At 42.5% G+C, this 17,615-nt stretch overlaps 1 protein-coding gene across 3 annotated transcripts in view; it reads left to right on the forward strand.

Annotated features, from left to right (window-relative positions):
- The first annotated feature begins 983 nt into the window (after positions 1-983).
- The window catches only part of PPEF2 (protein phosphatase with EF-hand domain 2), a 35,134-nt gene continuing 18,502 nt past the window's right edge, over positions 984-17,615 (forward strand). Inside the window, exons 1-6 of one of the 3 annotated variants that reach the window (XM_019467273.2) lie at positions 984-2,413; positions 11,574-11,701; positions 11,852-11,909; positions 13,124-13,299; positions 14,617-14,731; positions 17,284-17,330. In XM_019467273.2, the coding sequence (XP_019322818.2) occupies positions 11,633-11,701; positions 11,852-11,909; positions 13,124-13,299; positions 14,617-14,731; positions 17,284-17,330 (465 nt within the window). In that variant the 5' untranslated portion in view covers positions 984-2,413; positions 11,574-11,632. Of the gene's footprint in view, positions 2,414-5,312; positions 6,913-11,573; positions 11,702-11,851; positions 11,910-13,123; positions 13,300-14,616; positions 14,732-17,283; positions 17,331-17,615 lie in introns of those variants that run through there. The other 2 variants (XM_053901480.1, XM_053901479.1) reach the window with 2 other exon arrangements.

The raw sequence follows: 17,615 nt of genomic DNA on the forward strand, positions 1-17,615 counted from the left end.
AAAATGAAAACACTAATTTGTAAAGATATATTTACCCCTGTATTTATTGCAATATTATTGACAATAAACAAGATGTGGGCGCAACCTAAGTGTCTATGGATAGACGAATGGGCAAGGAAGATAAGTGTGTGTGTGTATATATATATATATACATATATATATATATATATATATATACACACACATATATATATACATATATATACACATATATGTATATATATATATATATATATATATGACAGAATATTACAGAGCCATAAAAAAAGAATGAGATTGTGCCATTTGAAACAACATAGATGAACCAAAGGTATTGGACTAAGTGGAATAAGTCATATTGAGAAAGACAAATACCATATGATTTCCATCATATATAAAAAAACAAAACAAATAAACAAAAATCAGAATCAGACTATAAATATTGAGAACAAACTGATGGTTGCCAGAGAGGAAAGGTGTGGAAGATGGGCAAAATGGGTAAACGGGAGTAAGAGATGCAGGTTTCTAGTTATGGAATGAATGAGTCATGAAAGGAGGAGGCACAATATAGGGAATATAGTCAACGGTATTGTAATAGTGTTGTATGGGGACAGATGGTAGCAGCACTTGTGGTGAGCGCAACGTATAGAGAAGTTGAATCACTATGTTGCACACCTAAAACTAATTTAACATTGTTTGTCAACGGTATTCAGATAAAAAATATTTTTTTTTAATTTTTTTTTTTTAACATTTATTTATTTTTGAGACAGAGAGAGACAGAGCATGAACGGGGGAGGGGCAGAGAGAGAGGGAGACACAGAATCGGAAGCAGGCTCCAGGCTCTGGGCCATCAGCCCAGAGCCCGATGCGGGGCTTGAACTCACGGACCGCAAGATCATGACCTGAGCCGAAGTCGGACGCTCAACCGACTGAGCCACCCAGGCGCCCCAAAAAATATTTTTAAAAGAATGTACTATTTTCAGCTAAAAATAAATTATTTAAATTCATACTTTAATAAATCACAATTAAAATTCAATCTAGCTTAACTACAACAAAGTGAATTTACATTCCCATCAGTAGTGTATGGAGAGGCTCCTTTTCTCATACTGTCAATAATACAGGATTTTATCAATCTTTTTTTAAGTTTTTTTAATTTTACCTTTATTTTTTAAATTATTTATTTTGAGAGAGAGAGAGATAGTGGGGGAGGGGCAGAGAGGGAGAGAGAGAATCCCAAGCAGGCTCCATGCTGTCAGCACAGAGCCCAGTGCAGGGCTCCATCCTATGAACTGTGGGATCATGATCAGAGCCAAAATCAAGAGCCAGACACTTAACTGAATAAGCCACTCAGGCACCCCTAGGATTTTATCAGTCTTTTGACTTTTAGCGAATTTGGGGGAAAAAAATGTTAGCAGTCAATCCCTAACAAAAGTGAGTCAATGTGAAAATACCAGTATCAGACAAAAGAGAATTCAAGCCAAAATGGATTTTGGCAGAGTGATATTTTATTTTGATAAACCACCCTATAGCAAGAAAATAAAACATCCATATGCCTTCATGTATTATAATTATATAAATATATAATGGCAATTTTATATGATTCAATATATATTTTACTACAGAGCTACAAAAACTATAATGCAAAGATTCAGAAATACAAGGATAAATTGCTAACTCTGTACTTATCACAGAAATCTTCGAAACATTTTTTTCAAAGATGAGCAGATCGGGAAGAATCCATAAGGATAAAGAGGATTTGAATAGCATAACAACAAGCTTGGCCTACAAAATGGATGCAGATAAACAAAATGTAAATTTCTTTGCAGATTCCAATGGCATAGTTAGTACCTACCAGCATACACATAAGCATCTTAGATTAACTGAAAACGTAAGTTGCCTGGGAATAGTGATTAATATTTCAGTATATTAATAGTTTATGTTATATCCTAAGGAAAGTCAGCAAGAGTAGGAGAAGTAAACAGGAAAAGGCAAGGTGTTTCTATCATGTTTTGTGAACAGAGGAAAGCCAGCCATGAGAAAGAGTGCCTAGTCTCCTGTGGGACTCCCGTGGGACAGCAGAGACCCCTGTGTGCCAGACCTGCTCTGAGCCCCAGGCCCCGTGCTGTCAGAACTCCTCTGTTTCTGGGTTAAGGAGCTCAGGCTACGCAGATGCGGCTTGAGAAACACAGCCTCCTAATCCAGGGGAGTAAGAAGGCTTAGACGTGGGGCCAGGGCGGGAGAGAGCAGAGGAGAGACTGTCTTCAGGAGTGGGGCCTACGTGTGAGGGAGTCACCCTGACTATGCCATCTCTCCCTTCACATCCTCCTCACAGGCCTGATCTGATGGAGGTCAAGAGGTGCCTACTGATGTGAGGTGGGGAGCCCTGAAGGCTTGGCCACGGCTGTGGATGTCACCGCTGCCTTTCTGGGACAAGGTATGCCAGGCTGGGCGTGGGCCTTATCACACTTACAGGCCTGGAAGAAACTACATCAGCCAGGGATCCCTCAGCCAACTCAGAAGACAGGATGGGGGGTCACACCTGTGTGTTAAAGAGGTTTCTGCCTCCTTGTGTGTTGTAGTAAAGAATACCAAAGAAGGTAAGAGCTTTCTTTCTCACCTAAAGCACAGAAAGGAGGGCAACAAATGTATGTTCTTACACGGGAAATAATACAGGTTTGATTTGAGGATAGAGGTAAGAGAAAGCCCCTATTATCAACTCACCCAGGGAGGGTATTTGCTATGTGTATTTTGAGGTTCATTTGGGGGAAGATAAACAATTACCAACATTTTTTTTTTAAATGATAATGTCAAATATGGAGGTGCTAAGGCAAATCCTAGAAGGACAGGGGTCTCACCCATATGATGTACATGTGCTGTTTACCTGAGAAGATGGCTCACCGGAGTGATCACCAGCAGGAAAAGTAATTAGTCATTACCAAAAGGTGTCAGTTCAACAGTCTGAGTCTACATCAAGCTCATTTTTCATGTTTGGTTTTACGAAGCTTTCCTTTTTTCCCTTGAGAATTATTTTAGTTCTCCTTTCTACTCCTTACTTTTAGAATGTCCTTTACAGGTCTGTAAATGATATCAGTTTCTTCTCTTAAGACAGCCATAGGTAATACCTATTTAGTCAGAACCACTTTTTAATTTCTTTCTTATATGGACATTTTTTTGAAAAATATGATTTCTTGATTTTTAATTATCAAAGTTATAATAGAGTAAGTTAAAAATGAAAGTTTATCACACAAGCCCATTCTGCAGAGATAATCACTATTAACAATTTGGTGTATGCTATTTGATTGTATACTTACTGATACTTTTTTTATATAGATGAGATCATATTAGGCATGCTATTCTGCAATTTGCTTTTCTTCATGCATTGATGTATCTTGGGGATATTTTCATGCCATTACATACTGATTTGCTGTGTTCTTTGTCATGGCTGAATGCTATTCCATTCCCCTTTTAATGTCCCATGATGTATTTTGTTAATTCTGTGCTGATAAAATATTTAAAGTGCTTATTATTTTGGGGAGAGAGATATTTTAAGAGATTCTGAGAGTGTCGTTTAAAAAGGTTCCTCATCTATGGTTTTTAATGGCAATGACAAACATTTGCAAAGTTCTCTTCACATAAAACCTCATCTTCCCCTTGTCATAACCATGTAATGGAGTTACTACCACCAATTCACAGACAAGAAACAGATGAGATCACGGAGTCCCGTCCTGATATCTGGGTGCTCCCTGTCCCCTTCCACGATATATGAAGGCACATCCTTTTTGTCCTTGATGACCAGAATTAATTATAACTGGATGTGCTGCCTGAGGAGAGCCTTCATTTCTTTCACCCCTGCAGGTTATTTCAAATAGTTTATTGGTCCCTGATAGTTATTCCTCTCTCACTCCATGGCAACATCATACTTCTATCTCAATGGCTTTTTTTTATAGGGTAGGTGATAGACAAAGTTGTCTTATTCTGCCACCATTTTTGAATTTATAAACTCATAAGAAACAAGGTGCCTGAAGGGCAAAAGAGGGATAATTTAATAATAACCATCTTTGACCCAGAAATAATCAGTATCCATCCTATTGGTTTCTGCTTGTCTTGGTCAGCTAGGGGTGCTGGAACAAAATACCACAGGTGAGTGGCTTAAACAACATACATTTATTTATCACAGTTCTGGAGGCTGAGTAGTCCAGGATCAAGATGTCAGCAGATTTGATTTGTGTTGTGTGCTCTCTTCTTGGCTTGCAGATGGCCACCACCTTGCTCACATGACACACACACACACACACACACACACAGATCGATCTAATCTTTCTTCCTCTTTTTTTTTTTTTATAAGGACACTAATCCCATCATGTGGTTACCACCCTCATGACCTCACCTAAACCTAATAACCTCCCAAAAGCTCCACCTCCAAATAACATCACACTGGGAGTTAGAAAGTCAATTTGTGAATTTATGGGGGACACATACAGTTTATAACAATGCTGTATTGAGATAGTATGTCTTTTTCTGCTTCCTAAATCTGAGCCAGGGGCATGTTTTTGGTTATTGATATTGTAAAATAAATATATCAGATACAATCTATCAACATGTATTGAGATTCTACCATATACTGAGAACACTTTAAATACATTATTTATTACTCTCATATATACAGAGGAGAAAACTGAGTCTATGAGAGGTTAAGCGACCAAGGTCTAGTGAGAAGCTGATCTGAAATTCTCACCTGCACCTGTATGCTTCCAAAACAGAAACACTTTAGGACACAACATGGCTCTACAGGCAAGTTACCAATGATCAAAACAAGTTGTAAGTGAGTCACTGGTGGACTCAGTCATTACTGTTACCCCCTTTAGCTCTAAAACTGTGCAAGTTATCTGGAGAAAGTTGGGTTGATTTGGTCATGATGGCTATTCGGTTTGACCCATACTCAGGTTCTGGTTTTATGGTATCTCTTACATCTGGGAATCATTTTGCACACACACACAAAAGAGATCATAGTCTTTTTGTCTTTGATCATTTAGTCAAAGTAAGCTAACCAACACAAGCAAGGTGAGACTTTTCTTTGATTTGCAAGGGAAAAGATAACTTTTTGACAATCCCCAAGACAATAACCTTTAAAAATAGAGGAAGTAGAGTAGGGTAGATGTGAGGTTAGGGGGAAAAATATAGAAATGGAATCCATAGGCACCTGGGTGGCTCAGTCAGTTAAGCGTCTGACTTTGGCTCAGGTCATCATCTCATGGTTTGTGAGTTTGAGCCCTGTGTCGGGCTCTGAGCTGGTAGTGTAGAGCCTGTGTGGGATTCTCTATGTCCCTCTCTCTCTGCCTCTCTCCCACTCATTCTATCTCTCTCAAAAATAAACAGTAAAAAAAAAAAAAGTGGGATCCACTCTCAACATTAAGTCAGTACATCTCAGATTGCTTCCTGAAGAAGAGCTAGGAAAAGATTGATCTTTATTGTGTAAAAATGAATGTGCCAATAAATAAATAAATGGTAAAAATAAATAAATTTATTCAATTAATATCTATTGAATCTCTGCCACATGCCAAGCCCACGCTAATTTCTAGATATATAATGATGAATTTGCTCACACACAGCCTTTGCTCTCAAGCAACTGGTAGTTTGATGGTAGAGAGACACAAAATAGGGAAGTATAATATCTTACCGCAGTAATGGAGATGTGAATAGGTTATTCAAGAACTCACAGGAGGGGCCTGTCAAACTGGCTTTCCTAAAGTGATGCCCAAAGTGAGCCTTAAGGAATGAGTAAAGTTAGCCAAGTTAGCCAAGAGGAATGGGAGAGGAAGAACATTCCAGGTCAGAACAAAAACACATAGGTCATGGTGGTCAAAGAGCAGTTTGAGGAAAGCAGAGAAGAGAGATGAGGCTTGAGGAGTAGGCTTTTGGGAAGATGAGTTCTGTTTGTGGTACATGGAGTCTGAGGCACCCCAGTGAAAGGTTAGCAGGAAGCTGAGTATATGGGGCTGAGGTATATGCATGATCCGTGATGGAGATATATATTTGAGCAGTAGGAGGTAATAGTTGAATGTGTGAATATTCATTCAATCATCCAGGAAGTATGTTCCAAGTGAGAAGACCTGACGTTTGAGACTAGAATACAAATAAAAATTGATATTTAAAGGATTGACAGTGGAAAGTCAGCTCAAGAAGGAGGAAGAGTAGTCAGAGAGGAAGGAGCAAACGCAAGGGAATCTGGCATCGTGGAAACTCAAGGAGTAGAATTTTGATCAAGGTGGGACTTGTGGAGGCACATGGCTTTGCTATTTGGGCAAAGTAAGGACTAAAAAGACAAAGGCATTAGAGACACCAGCATGAAAAGTTTTGATCAATAGAGAAGATGTAAAAACTGGTTTTAAGAGGGATTAGGCAGAAAATATGTAGTCTACTTAAGAGAAATATGAATGAGAAGAAAAGGGAGGCTGGCTTATAGCTAGAGGGATATAGGAGTCAAAGGATAATGATAATGATGATAATGATGGTGGTGGTGGTTGTGGTGGTGAAGTGCTTTGAGAGTATAAGAAAAGAGACTCAGTACGCTTCTAAATTGAAAAGGAAAAAGCTAGTAGAAAGGCTGGGAACATGGGAGAGATGTGAGATGACACATGGAGGGAATTTGCAGGGGGGAACATCTCATGCACCGACATCACCGAGGTGGGGAGGGTGCTGTCATATGATAGTCCCACATTTTTTATGATGTGGGAGATGAGGTCCATAGATTACTTGGTCTATCTGAACTAATACTCTGCCTGAATTCCCTTATTTCAGACTCCCTCTTCCTTGTGTCAGCAAACAATTGCTCCCTCAGACCTGCTGTCTGTGTCCTGCAGAAACCTTGTACATACACTATGGGAAGTGGTACCTCAACCCAACATCATTTTGCTTTCCAGAATGCAGAGAAAGGTATGTGTTTCCCACCTTCCAAACTAGCTGTGAGTATCCCCAAATCTACATTGCATGGGGAGGGGTTTCTCAGAATAGAATAAGGAAACCATTTTATTTCTCCTCAGGCAACCCTTGAAAATCAGCTTCTCCTCCTTGTGACAAGATCACCAGAATGTCAGCTGAATATCTTAGGAGTTGGTGAACTATATTTGACCTGAAGAAATGAGTGTTGTCCACAAGGGTTTATCCCAAATTATACATGTACAAGTGATTGAAATAAAGTTGGGCAAAAAGTAGATGAAAGAGCATTTCAGGTAGAGGGTTCAGTATGTACAAAGATCATGAGCTAGAAAGAAGTGAGGCATGTTTGAGGAACTGAATTGTCTGAAGTGAACAAGATGGAGAACAGCATAACATGAGGCTGCCGAGGTAGGCAAAGCCCAGATCACTCAGGGTCTATAGGATTTTAAATCTTATCTTAAGGGCATGAAGAACCATTGATGAATTCAAAATACGGAGTTCATATTAAGATTTATGTATCAAAAGACCTCTGGCTTCTGTGAAGAAGGAAGGGAGAGAGTAAAAGTAGAAGAAGGAACAGTCTGAAAGCTACTAAAGTCATCTAAGCAAGAGATGCTGCTGCCTTAGTCCCGAGTTATTGGCAGCAGAGATGGAGAGAAGGTGAATTCTAACAATAGTTAGGAGGTGGAACTGACAGGGCCCAACTGAGTAGACGTATGGAGTGAGGGAGAAGGGTGGATCAAAAATGACTTCCAGTTTTCCGGCCAGCAAAACTGGGCAGTCAATAATGCCAATTCCTGACGTAAAGATAGTGGGAGGAGAAGCAACTTTGACTAGAGAGAAGATGGTGAGTTTATGCTGGGGTTGAGGTGGCCGTGAGATATGCAGGTGGAAGGACTGAGTAGGCAGCTGCGTATTCACATCTGGATTTTGGAGGTGAGGTTGGGCTGGAGAGATAAACATTGGAAAACATCAGAGTGTTGCATGGTGGTTGAGGCCATGGGGGTCTCTGAAGTAGCCTAGAGGGAGAGTAAAGATGGATCAGAGACCTGGGCCTAGGACAGAGCCATGAAGGACTCCAGGGCCTAAGCACCAGGTGGAAGAGGATAAGTCAGCAAAGGAGACTGAAGACAGGCAGCCAAAGACGTAGGAGGAAAGCAAAGGAAATCATGACAACACTTTGTTTATATGGGCTGACGCATGTCTGTAAGCTCGTGGCTTCCTTACTTTCTAGTTTGGCAATATGTCCCAGGCTCATCTTGCACATTTTTGGCCCTGGAGTAACTTCTTCTTTAGGGTGTGGGGTGTCCCCTTGCTTCCAGTTGGCCTATATCTTTCTATAATTTTTCAATGAACAGATACAGAAATATGTATTATTTAGAAAAAACCCCAGCATGACTAATTTATATTTAGGAACACAGTATTTTTACTTAACAACCTTGATGTTATTATTTATATATAGCTCTTTATTAAAAATCTTTTGTCCATGGGGTGTCCGGGTAGCTCAGTCAGTTAAGACTGACTAAGTCCAACTTCGGCTCAGGTCATGATCTCATGGTTTCTGAGTTTGATCCCCACATTGGGCTCTGTGCTGAGAGTCCAGAGCCTGGAGCCTGCTTCAGGTTCTGTGTCTCCCTCTTTCTCTGCCCCTCCTCACCCCACCCCCCGCCTCTCTCTCTCAAAATAAACATTAAAAAATTTTTTTTTAAATCTTTTTTCCCTAACAGCATTAAAATAGTATTATTTACTTTATCCTACCATGTATAAATAATAGTTTCCGAATAATAACAATACTAGTATAAACAATGTGATTACTAAAAATTCTTTTTTTTAATATTTATCTATTTTTGAGAGAGAGTGTGAGCAGGGGTGGGTCAGAGAGGAGGGAGACAGAGGATCTTCCACTCTGTGCTGACAGCAGCAGGCCCAGTGTGGGGCTGGAACTCGTGAACCATGAGGTCATGAGCTGAGCCGAAGTCAGATGCTCAAATGACTGATCCACCCAGGTGCCCCTGAACATTTCTTAAGATTTCTTTGTAGTTCATTTTGTCCTTTGGATATATATCCACTAGGGACATACAAATTACTGAATTCTTAAGTCATTTGAAGTAACTCCTTTCTGTGTTTCTAACTTATATAAGGTTAGATTCACTTGTTTAACTTTTGCTTTTAATCTTTGGAGATTGATTTTTCATTTTGTTTTATTTTATGTATTTTTTTTTTCATTTTTTTTCATTTTTTTCTTTTCATTTTTTTTCATTTTGTTTTCATTTTGTTTTAAATTTGTTTTATAACTTTGAAAAGCATTTATATGATTCCTGTCCCAATTATCTGTTGCAGCATAACAAACTATCAGAGAACTTGGTGGCTGGAGACAATCATTTTATCTGCTCATAATTTTGTGGGTCAGGAATTTGCAGAGGGCCCAGTTGGGTGGTTTGCCCATGATTCTGTGGGAAGCTGGAGCTGGAGGCTCTACTTCTTTTTGAATTTTTTTCAAAATTTTATTTTTAAAGTAGTCACTACACCCGATGTAGGGCTTGAACTCACAACCCCAAGATCAAAAGTTGCATGCTGTACTGTGCATGCTGTACTGACTGAGCCAGCCAGACACCCGATGGTTCTATCTTTCCCTTTCTTTCTTTCTTTCTTTCTTTCTTTCTTTCTTTCTTTCTTTCTTTCTTTGTCAACGTATTTATTTGGGAAGAGAGAGAGAGAGAGAGAGCAGTGGAGGGGCAGAGAAAGAGGGAGAGAGAGAGGATCCCAAGCAGGCTCCACACGTTCAGCACAGGGACTGATGCAGGGCTCTAGCTCACAAACCACGAGATGGTGACCTGAGCTGAGATCAAGATCCAGATGCTTAACTGACTAAGCCACCCAGGTGCCCCAAGGAGGTTCTACTTCTAAGTCAGCTTTTGATTCACTCACTGGTGCCTTGGTGACCTTTGACCTCTGTCTCTCTTCATGTAGTTGCCTTGTTGTTAATAGGGGGTTTTAACAGGTAGGTGTCTTGTACCCTCAGATCTAGTCTACACAAAGCTGGAGTAAGAGGAGCCCAAGCATGTTGTATTGTGCTGTTGGAAAGGAGAGGGCAGAGGGACTTAGACTATCCTGCACCTCTCAGCCCCTATCTCAGTTACCCCAGATCCCTGCCAGGACTGAGAGGGAGAAAAAAAGAGTGAGAAAGAGCCACTGGGTGTCCTCCCTGCCCTAAGGAGCCAAGCAAGACTGAGGATAGAAGTATGTCTAGTTGGCAGCCTTTGCCTTTAAATGTTGAAGCAACGTGTTAGCAAACAACATTTTCACAGAACCTTGGTGGCCACGATACCCCTCAGTATTGCTTACACTTCACTGCATGTAAGAACCACATGTGGGGCTGGTTAAACCTGAAGATCCCTGTAGAGATTCTAATGCTGTAGGTTTAGGGTGAGCGAGGCCCACGTATCTGTGCTTCCCATTAGTTCCTGGAGGGTCTGTAGCTCTTACTGCAGACATTTCATTCACGGTTCTGAGCATGGATTTACAGAATTCAATCGGTAGAGCTTCAGCCTTAGCATTTGGTAAGGGCCTTTGAGAAGTAGCTACAGTTTGACATTTTTTATCAGAGGAAATCAAATTCAGCTTTGCTTAAGTTTCCCTCTGGTTCTCTTTTCTCACTCTACCATCAACCTTCCTTGTAAGGAAATCAGCCAGAATTCTACTAGCTCTCTAATGCAAGCTAAATATATTAAATCAATCTGTCTACTGTTCACGAGGTTGACCTGAATTAACCTGCAGGGTTTCCTTTTTAATCCTGCTTTATCCATGAATACTCCATTCATCACCAGTGGCACATTCAGGCCCAGGAGCTTAAGAAGAATCTAGTTATTTATGTGAACAGCTGTTCTCTGGCAGTAGGACTTGACCGTGGGTCCTAAAGCTCTTAGGAGGAAGTAAACCTACTCATGCCACCCTGTGGAACACGGCCACCTAGCACAGGCCCTGGCAAAAAGAGAAGCCCAAAGGCGGCCTGCAGATTTGATAGTGGGTGAGGGGGGTGAGATCGCAAGCATAGAACCCAGCAAGCACTTACTGCCACCTGACATTGTATGTAGTAATTTGTGTGTTTGCCCATTGTTTGTTTTCCCCAGTCATATAGAGCCCATTCCCTTTTCAGATGAGGACACTGAGTCCCAGGAAGGTAATTCTCCTGAGGCCACATAGCTGGTCAGGGCATTTCCAGGCCTAGAACCCAGATCTTTTGATATCCAGTCTGTTGTTAGAATGTCAAAATGTCCTCCCCACCCTCTACCCCTGTATTATCCCACCCTTCAAGTATGCCTCATGCTTGCAACCTGTCCAGTTTAGATCTCTCAATGATCCTGGCAATCCAACCTTTCCACCTCTCACACATAAGAGTTTTCAGCAGACAGTAGGAGTTCCAGTAAACCTACAGTGATATTAGTATAACCACTAGGTGAGAATGAAGGTGGGGTGGGGGAGGGAGTGGGGAAGAGAGCCCCCCAGCCAGCGGTGAGGCAAATCCTTCCTCCCAGGGGCAATGGGTAGTGCTTTCCCCACCATCCTGTCCCCAGATGACAACAGGAGCGGTGCCCTTCACCTCCGCCCTGGCCCAGGGAGTCCCAGCTCACAGGCTGTCTTCTCCATCTGTGTCACAGCCTTCAAGGCGGCAGCCCTAATCCAGAGATGGTACCGACGCTACACGGCGCGCCTGGAGATGAGGCGGCACTGCACCTGGCGCATCTTCCAGTCTATAGAGTACGCGGGACAGCAAGACCAGGTCAAGGTGCGGCGGGATGTGGGCCCCAGTCACTCGAGCTCTGTCTTCCAGCACATGGGCAGCAAGGGCCAGGTGCCCAGAGGGTGCAGCTGACCCGGACCCCTCCTGGTTCTCTTTGCGCCCATCTCTAAAGCCAAGTCTTCGACTCTTCTGCAGCTCCATGATTTCTTCAGCTACCTTGTGGATCACTTCACCCCCAGCAGCAACCATGAGAGTGAGTATGACCTGCCATACAGGAGGGTCTCAGGGTTGTAGATATCAGACTGAGCGGGGGAGACACAGGGGGCATAGATCCCGTGACGGCCAGGGAACGAGTGAGGAGGCTGACAGATAAATGGCAGCTTCTGGGTTCTCCCAGAATCACACCTGGAGACAAGAATTTGAGTGCAAGGAGTTTGTTTGTTAAATACAGGAAAACAATCGGGCGGTGGGGAGGGACTGGGGAAGGAATTCAGGGAAGGGAAGGCAGCTTATAAAGAGGCAGAGGCAGGGGTGGGGGCTACTAAGCCAGCAACAAAAGGTGCCTGGGAAATAGTGCAGAACACTTGCCTTGGAATGATCCCACCTGAAGGCAGAGAGATCTAGAGTCTTCCTGTGTCAACTCCTGAGACTCATTAGTTGAAGGCTGCTGGGAGGGATGGATAGGAAGCGTCGTTAATTCCACAGCATTTCTGGCCTGCCAAGCAGGGCCCTCTGTGGACCCAGGAAGAAAGCTCCCAGGCCAGAGATGCAGAGGCTGATGGTTGGCCCTTGCCTGAAGGACCTTGAAAGGTCTGATGGCTTCTGGCACACTGACTGACAGCACCAGAAATACCTGTGAGCTTTTTTGTTTCACCAAGGTTTTTCCCTTTCCTTCTGCTTACAAGCCTCAGCTGCTAAATTTCTGTTCTAAGTCTGACAAATCTCAGCCTTTTAACATTTTTTTAACATTTATTTATTTTTTGAGAGACAGAGGGAGAGAGCACGAGCAGGGGAGGGGCAAAGAGAGAGGGAGACGCAGAATCCGAAGCAGGCTCCAGGCTCTGAGCTGTCAGCACAGAGCCCGACGCGGGGCTCAAACTCACGGACTGTGAGATCATGACCTGAGCCAAAGTCAGTCGCTTAACAGACTGAGCCACCCAGGCGCCCCAAACCTCGGTCTTTTAAAATAAAAGTAAAATTGGGGCACCTGGGTGGCTCAGTCAGTTAAGCATCTGACTCTTGATCTCAGCTCAGGTCTTGATCTCACAATTCATGAGTTCAAGCCCTGAATCAGGCTCTGTGCTGACAGGGTGGAGCCTGCTTAGAATTCTCTCTTTCTCTCTCTCTCTCTCTCTCTCTCTCTCTCTCTCTCTCTCAAAAAAGTATGGTCCAGGGAAAGACTGTTTTGTATTGCCCATGGACTGAACATCTGAACATAAGCTGTCCTACCCTTTCTGTCCTAACCAGGGGACTTCCTGGACCGCATGTTCACCGAGGACAGATTCCCCCAGGACTCTGAGATGGAGAAATTCGGTGACTATGAATCTATAGAAGTCCCTGACAATTACACGGGACCACGCCTCTCCTTCCCACTCCTTCCTGATCACGCAACTGCCCTGGTGGAAGCTTTCAGACTGAAACAGGTAAGCTCACCCTGGGAAACCTGGGTCACGACCAACTTTGTGGAATATGGAGAGGGAGACCAGACCCAACACAGAAGGAATAGCCCTGGATTTAGGGTGTTAGTGTCATGGATCCACTAGAGAGATGCCATGCCCCCTTTGCTTAGCCAGGACCTTGTAGTCAATAAGCCAGTTTTTATGCACTGAAAACTTCTCCTCCTCATCATGTAATATTTCTTTGTTCATTCATCCCACTGATAATTACTGAGCACTGCTATGTACAGACACTGTTCTGGGCACTGGGGATATAGCAATGAGCAAGACAGACACCAATTCCTGCTCTCACAGGGCTAACATTCTAGAGGAGAGACAGACAGTAGATAAATAAATAACAACAAATAAGCAGATTCTGCAGTATATTAGAAGGAGATAAGAGCTATGTAAGAGAATAAACTAAGTTCTGGGTAGGAGAGATGGCAATTTATGGAGTAGTCTTAGAAAGCACCATGGATAAGGTGATTTCTGAGCAAAGGTTGAAGATGGTGAAGAAACGCACCATGTGGATGCCTCCAGAAAAATGTTCCAGGCAGAGGGAACAAATGGAAAGGCCAGGAGGCAGGACCTTGCCTGGATGGCTCAGGGACCTCAGGAAGGCCATTGTGGCTGGTGAGGAGGAGGTCGGGGAAGAGTGTTAGGGAATGGAGGCAGAGAGGAGGGTGGGTAGACTTTTATTCTTCTCAAAGAGATGGGGAGACATTGGGCATAGGAATGATATAATCTGGCTTGCTTTTTAAAATAATCATTCTGTTTTCTGAATGGAACATAGGGAGCAAGGGCTGAAGCAGGATGATCAGTTAAGGTCCTGCAACAGTCCAGGCAAAACATGAGAGTGGCTCAAAACCCTGGTGGTAGAGGCAGAGGCGGTAAGAAGTGGTCACATTCTGGTTCTCTGCCAGACTCCAGCTCTTCGTCTCTTTCATAAGAAGATAATTCACCACAGGAGACGTTGGGGTGGTTTCCCCCAGGATGTCAGGATCACTTAGTACCATTGACATGCGTGCACTTCTTCACACCTCTCTGAGACAAGCATGCATTTCTCCCAAGCGGAAGGCAAGGAAGGAAAGAGGAAATTAGTTCAATATTGGGGGATGTTGAAAAGCAGAAACAAGGGCAGAAGATGGGTGAAAAAGAAAGGATCCATGCATAGAGTCGCAGGGGCACTTTACCAGGGTCTTGGGGTCTTGGGTGATTGGGATCATTAGGCAGTAAAGGCGAGGCCCATTTTGCTGCATGAATATCAGTGTTGTTTTGTTCCCTCTCCCCTCTTCCTCCTAGTAGCAGCTCCATGCTCGCTATGTCTTGAATCTTTTGCATGAAACCAGGAAACACCTGATACAACTGCCAAACATCAACCGGGTCTCCACCTGTTACAGCGAGGAGATCACAGTGTGCGGTGAGAGTCAGTCAGAAATGGCTTCCCACGCTAGACACAAACAAGAAAACGCATGTGATGGGGAAGAGGAAGGGCGGGGCTGGCGGAAGATGTGATTCTCGCTGAGAGCTTGCTTATTCGCTCCATGCTTACTGGAGTAGAGGCAGTGCAGTGAAGGATTATGGGGCAAGAGGGCCCAGACTCTGCTTTATTTCCCCAAACAATTCAGATTTGACTCCAAACTCATGCTTTCACTCAGAACACAATCCCTGCAAATAGCCAGATCCTCCCTTGTCAGAAGACGTTTATTTCTTGTGCCTTGAGCAGCAGGCCCTAATGCCTAGCAAATTATTCCTTCCGTCCACATGTATTCTTCTTCCAGAGAGAAATACTGTCCATGATGATTCTTTCTATACCCTTATGTTTTCGGTAAAGTTTAAACACCTGTTACAGGGGCACCTGGGTGGCTCTGTCAGTTAAGTGTCTGACTCTTGATTTCAGCTCACGTCATGATCTCATGGTTTGTGAATTCGAGCCTTGCATCAGGCTCTGTGCTGACAGCGCGGAGCCTGCTTGGGATTGTCTCTCTCTCTCTCTCTCTCTCTCTCTCTCTCTTTCTCTCTCTGTCTCTCTCCCTCTCTCTCTCTGCCCCTCCCCTGCTCTCTCTCTCTTTCAAAATAAATTAATTAAATTTAATTTAAAAAAACTAGACATCTGTTACAGACTGAGGTCCCACATCTTCACTTAGGAGGTGCAGACTGTTGCACAGCCGGGATTGTAAACTGGCACCTCGAGGGCCACGTGCAACCTGCAGCTAGGTCTTGTTTGCCCTGAAATATTTTTAAATTTTTATTTACTTTATTTTTTAATTATTTTTGAAAGTTTATTTACTTATTTTGAGAGAGAGAGAGAGAGAGAGAGAGAGAGAGAGAGAGAGAATTCCAAGCAGGCTCCAAGCCATCAGCGCAGACCCCGTCATGGGGCTCAATCTCACAAACCATGAGATCATGACCTGAGCCAAAATTAAGGGTCAGATGCTTAACCAACTGAGCCACCAAGGTGCCCCTTAAATTTTTAAAATTATTATTATTTTTTAATTAAAATCTTTTTTTAAAAAATTCAAGTCAGTTAACATACACTGGAGTCTTGGCTTCAGGAGTAGAACCCAGTGATTTATCTCTTACCTATGACACCCAGTGGTCATCCCAAAAAGTGCCCTCCTTAATGCCCATCACCCATTCAGCCCATCGCCCCACCCCCCTCCAGCAACCCTCAGTTTGTTCTTTGTATTTAAGAGTCTCTTATGATTTGCCTCCCTCCCTGTTTTTATCTTATTTTTGCTTCCGTTCTCCTATGTTCATCTGTTGTGTTTCTCAAATTACACATACGATTTAAATCATATGCTATCTGTCTTTCTCTGACTGACTTATTTTGCTTAGCATTATACACTCTAGTTCTATCCACATTGTTGCAAATGGAAAGATTTCATTCTTTTTCATCACCAGGTAGTATTCCATTGTATGCGTGTGTGTGCGTGTGTGTGCATGTGTGTGTGTGTGTGTGCGTGTGTGTGTGTGTGTATACCACCTCTTCTTTATCCGTTCATCAGTCAGTAGACATTTGGGCTCTTTCCATAATTTGGCTATGGTTGATAGTGCTGCTATAAACATTGGGGTGCATGTGCCCCTTCAAAACAGTATTTTTGTATTCTTTGGCTAGATGCCTAGTAGTCCAATTGCTGGCTCGTAGGGTAGTTCTATTTTTAATTTTTTGAGGAACTTCCATACTGTTTTCCAGAGTGGTTGCACCAGTTTGCATTCCCACCAGCAGTGCAAAAGAGGGTTCCTCTTTTTCCGCATCCTCACCAACATCTGTTGTTTTCTTGAGTTGTTAATTCTAGCCATTCTGACAGAAAAAAATTTTAAAAATTTTTTTTAATGTTTTTTTATTTTTGAGAGACAGAGAGAGCGCACATGTGTGCACAATCAGGGGAGGGATAGAGACAGAGGGAGACACAGAATCTGAAGCAGGCTCTAGGCTCTGAGCTGTTAGCACAGAGCCTGATGTGGGGCTCGAACCCATGAACCATGAGATCATGACCTGAGCTGAAGTTGGATGCTTAAACAACTGAGCCACCCAGGTGCCCCAGAAAAATATTTTTTAAATAAATTTCCAACATTTGAAAATTGGAGAATTCATATTAAAATTGACATTTCCAACACCTCTTGAAAAATCTCCTAACACTGGCCCATAAATAGCGGCTTCCTACTTCAGATGGGACAAAATCTCTCCAGTTCTCACCTGAGTTTGCATCCCTGCACTGTTCTGTCCTATTTTTGCTTCATTTACTGTTTATTTATGATAATCATGTAGACAAAAGATACTGTGTTTTCTTCTTTCAATATTAGCTATCCCTGCAACAAGGGAAGTTAATATTTATCCCTGTCTTACATATGGAAAAAAGTAACCATAACTTTGTCAGATTTTTCTGGGTATTTTCCTTTTTTATAGTAAAAATGAGACACAGTGGTAAGGACCAGTAAAAACTGATATTCTTTTTCTGTCTTTGTTAGGAGATTTACATGGCCAGTTGGATGACTTAATATTTATATTTCATAAGGTATGAATGTTTAAGATCCTGTCTTGCTCTGAGGCTTATTTTGGAAGTATCTATTAACAAAATGCTTAAGTATTGCTTGGATTTTTTAAATATTACTTTATCTTTTTATTTTTAAAAAATTTTCTTTTATGTTTATTTATTTTTGAGAGAGAGAGAGACAGAGTGTGAGTAGAGGAGAGGCAGAGAGAGAGGGAGATGCAGAATCTGAAGTAGGCTCCAGGCTCTGAGCTGTTAGCACAGAGCCCGATGTGGGGCTCAAACCCACGAACCGTGAGATCATGACCT

Source organism: Panthera pardus, unplaced genomic scaffold, assembly GCF_024362965.1.
Source record: "Panthera pardus isolate Hobbes unplaced genomic scaffold, ASM2436296v1 HiC_scaffold_13, whole genome shotgun sequence".
NCBI lineage: Eukaryota > Metazoa > Chordata > Mammalia > Carnivora > Felidae > Panthera > Panthera pardus.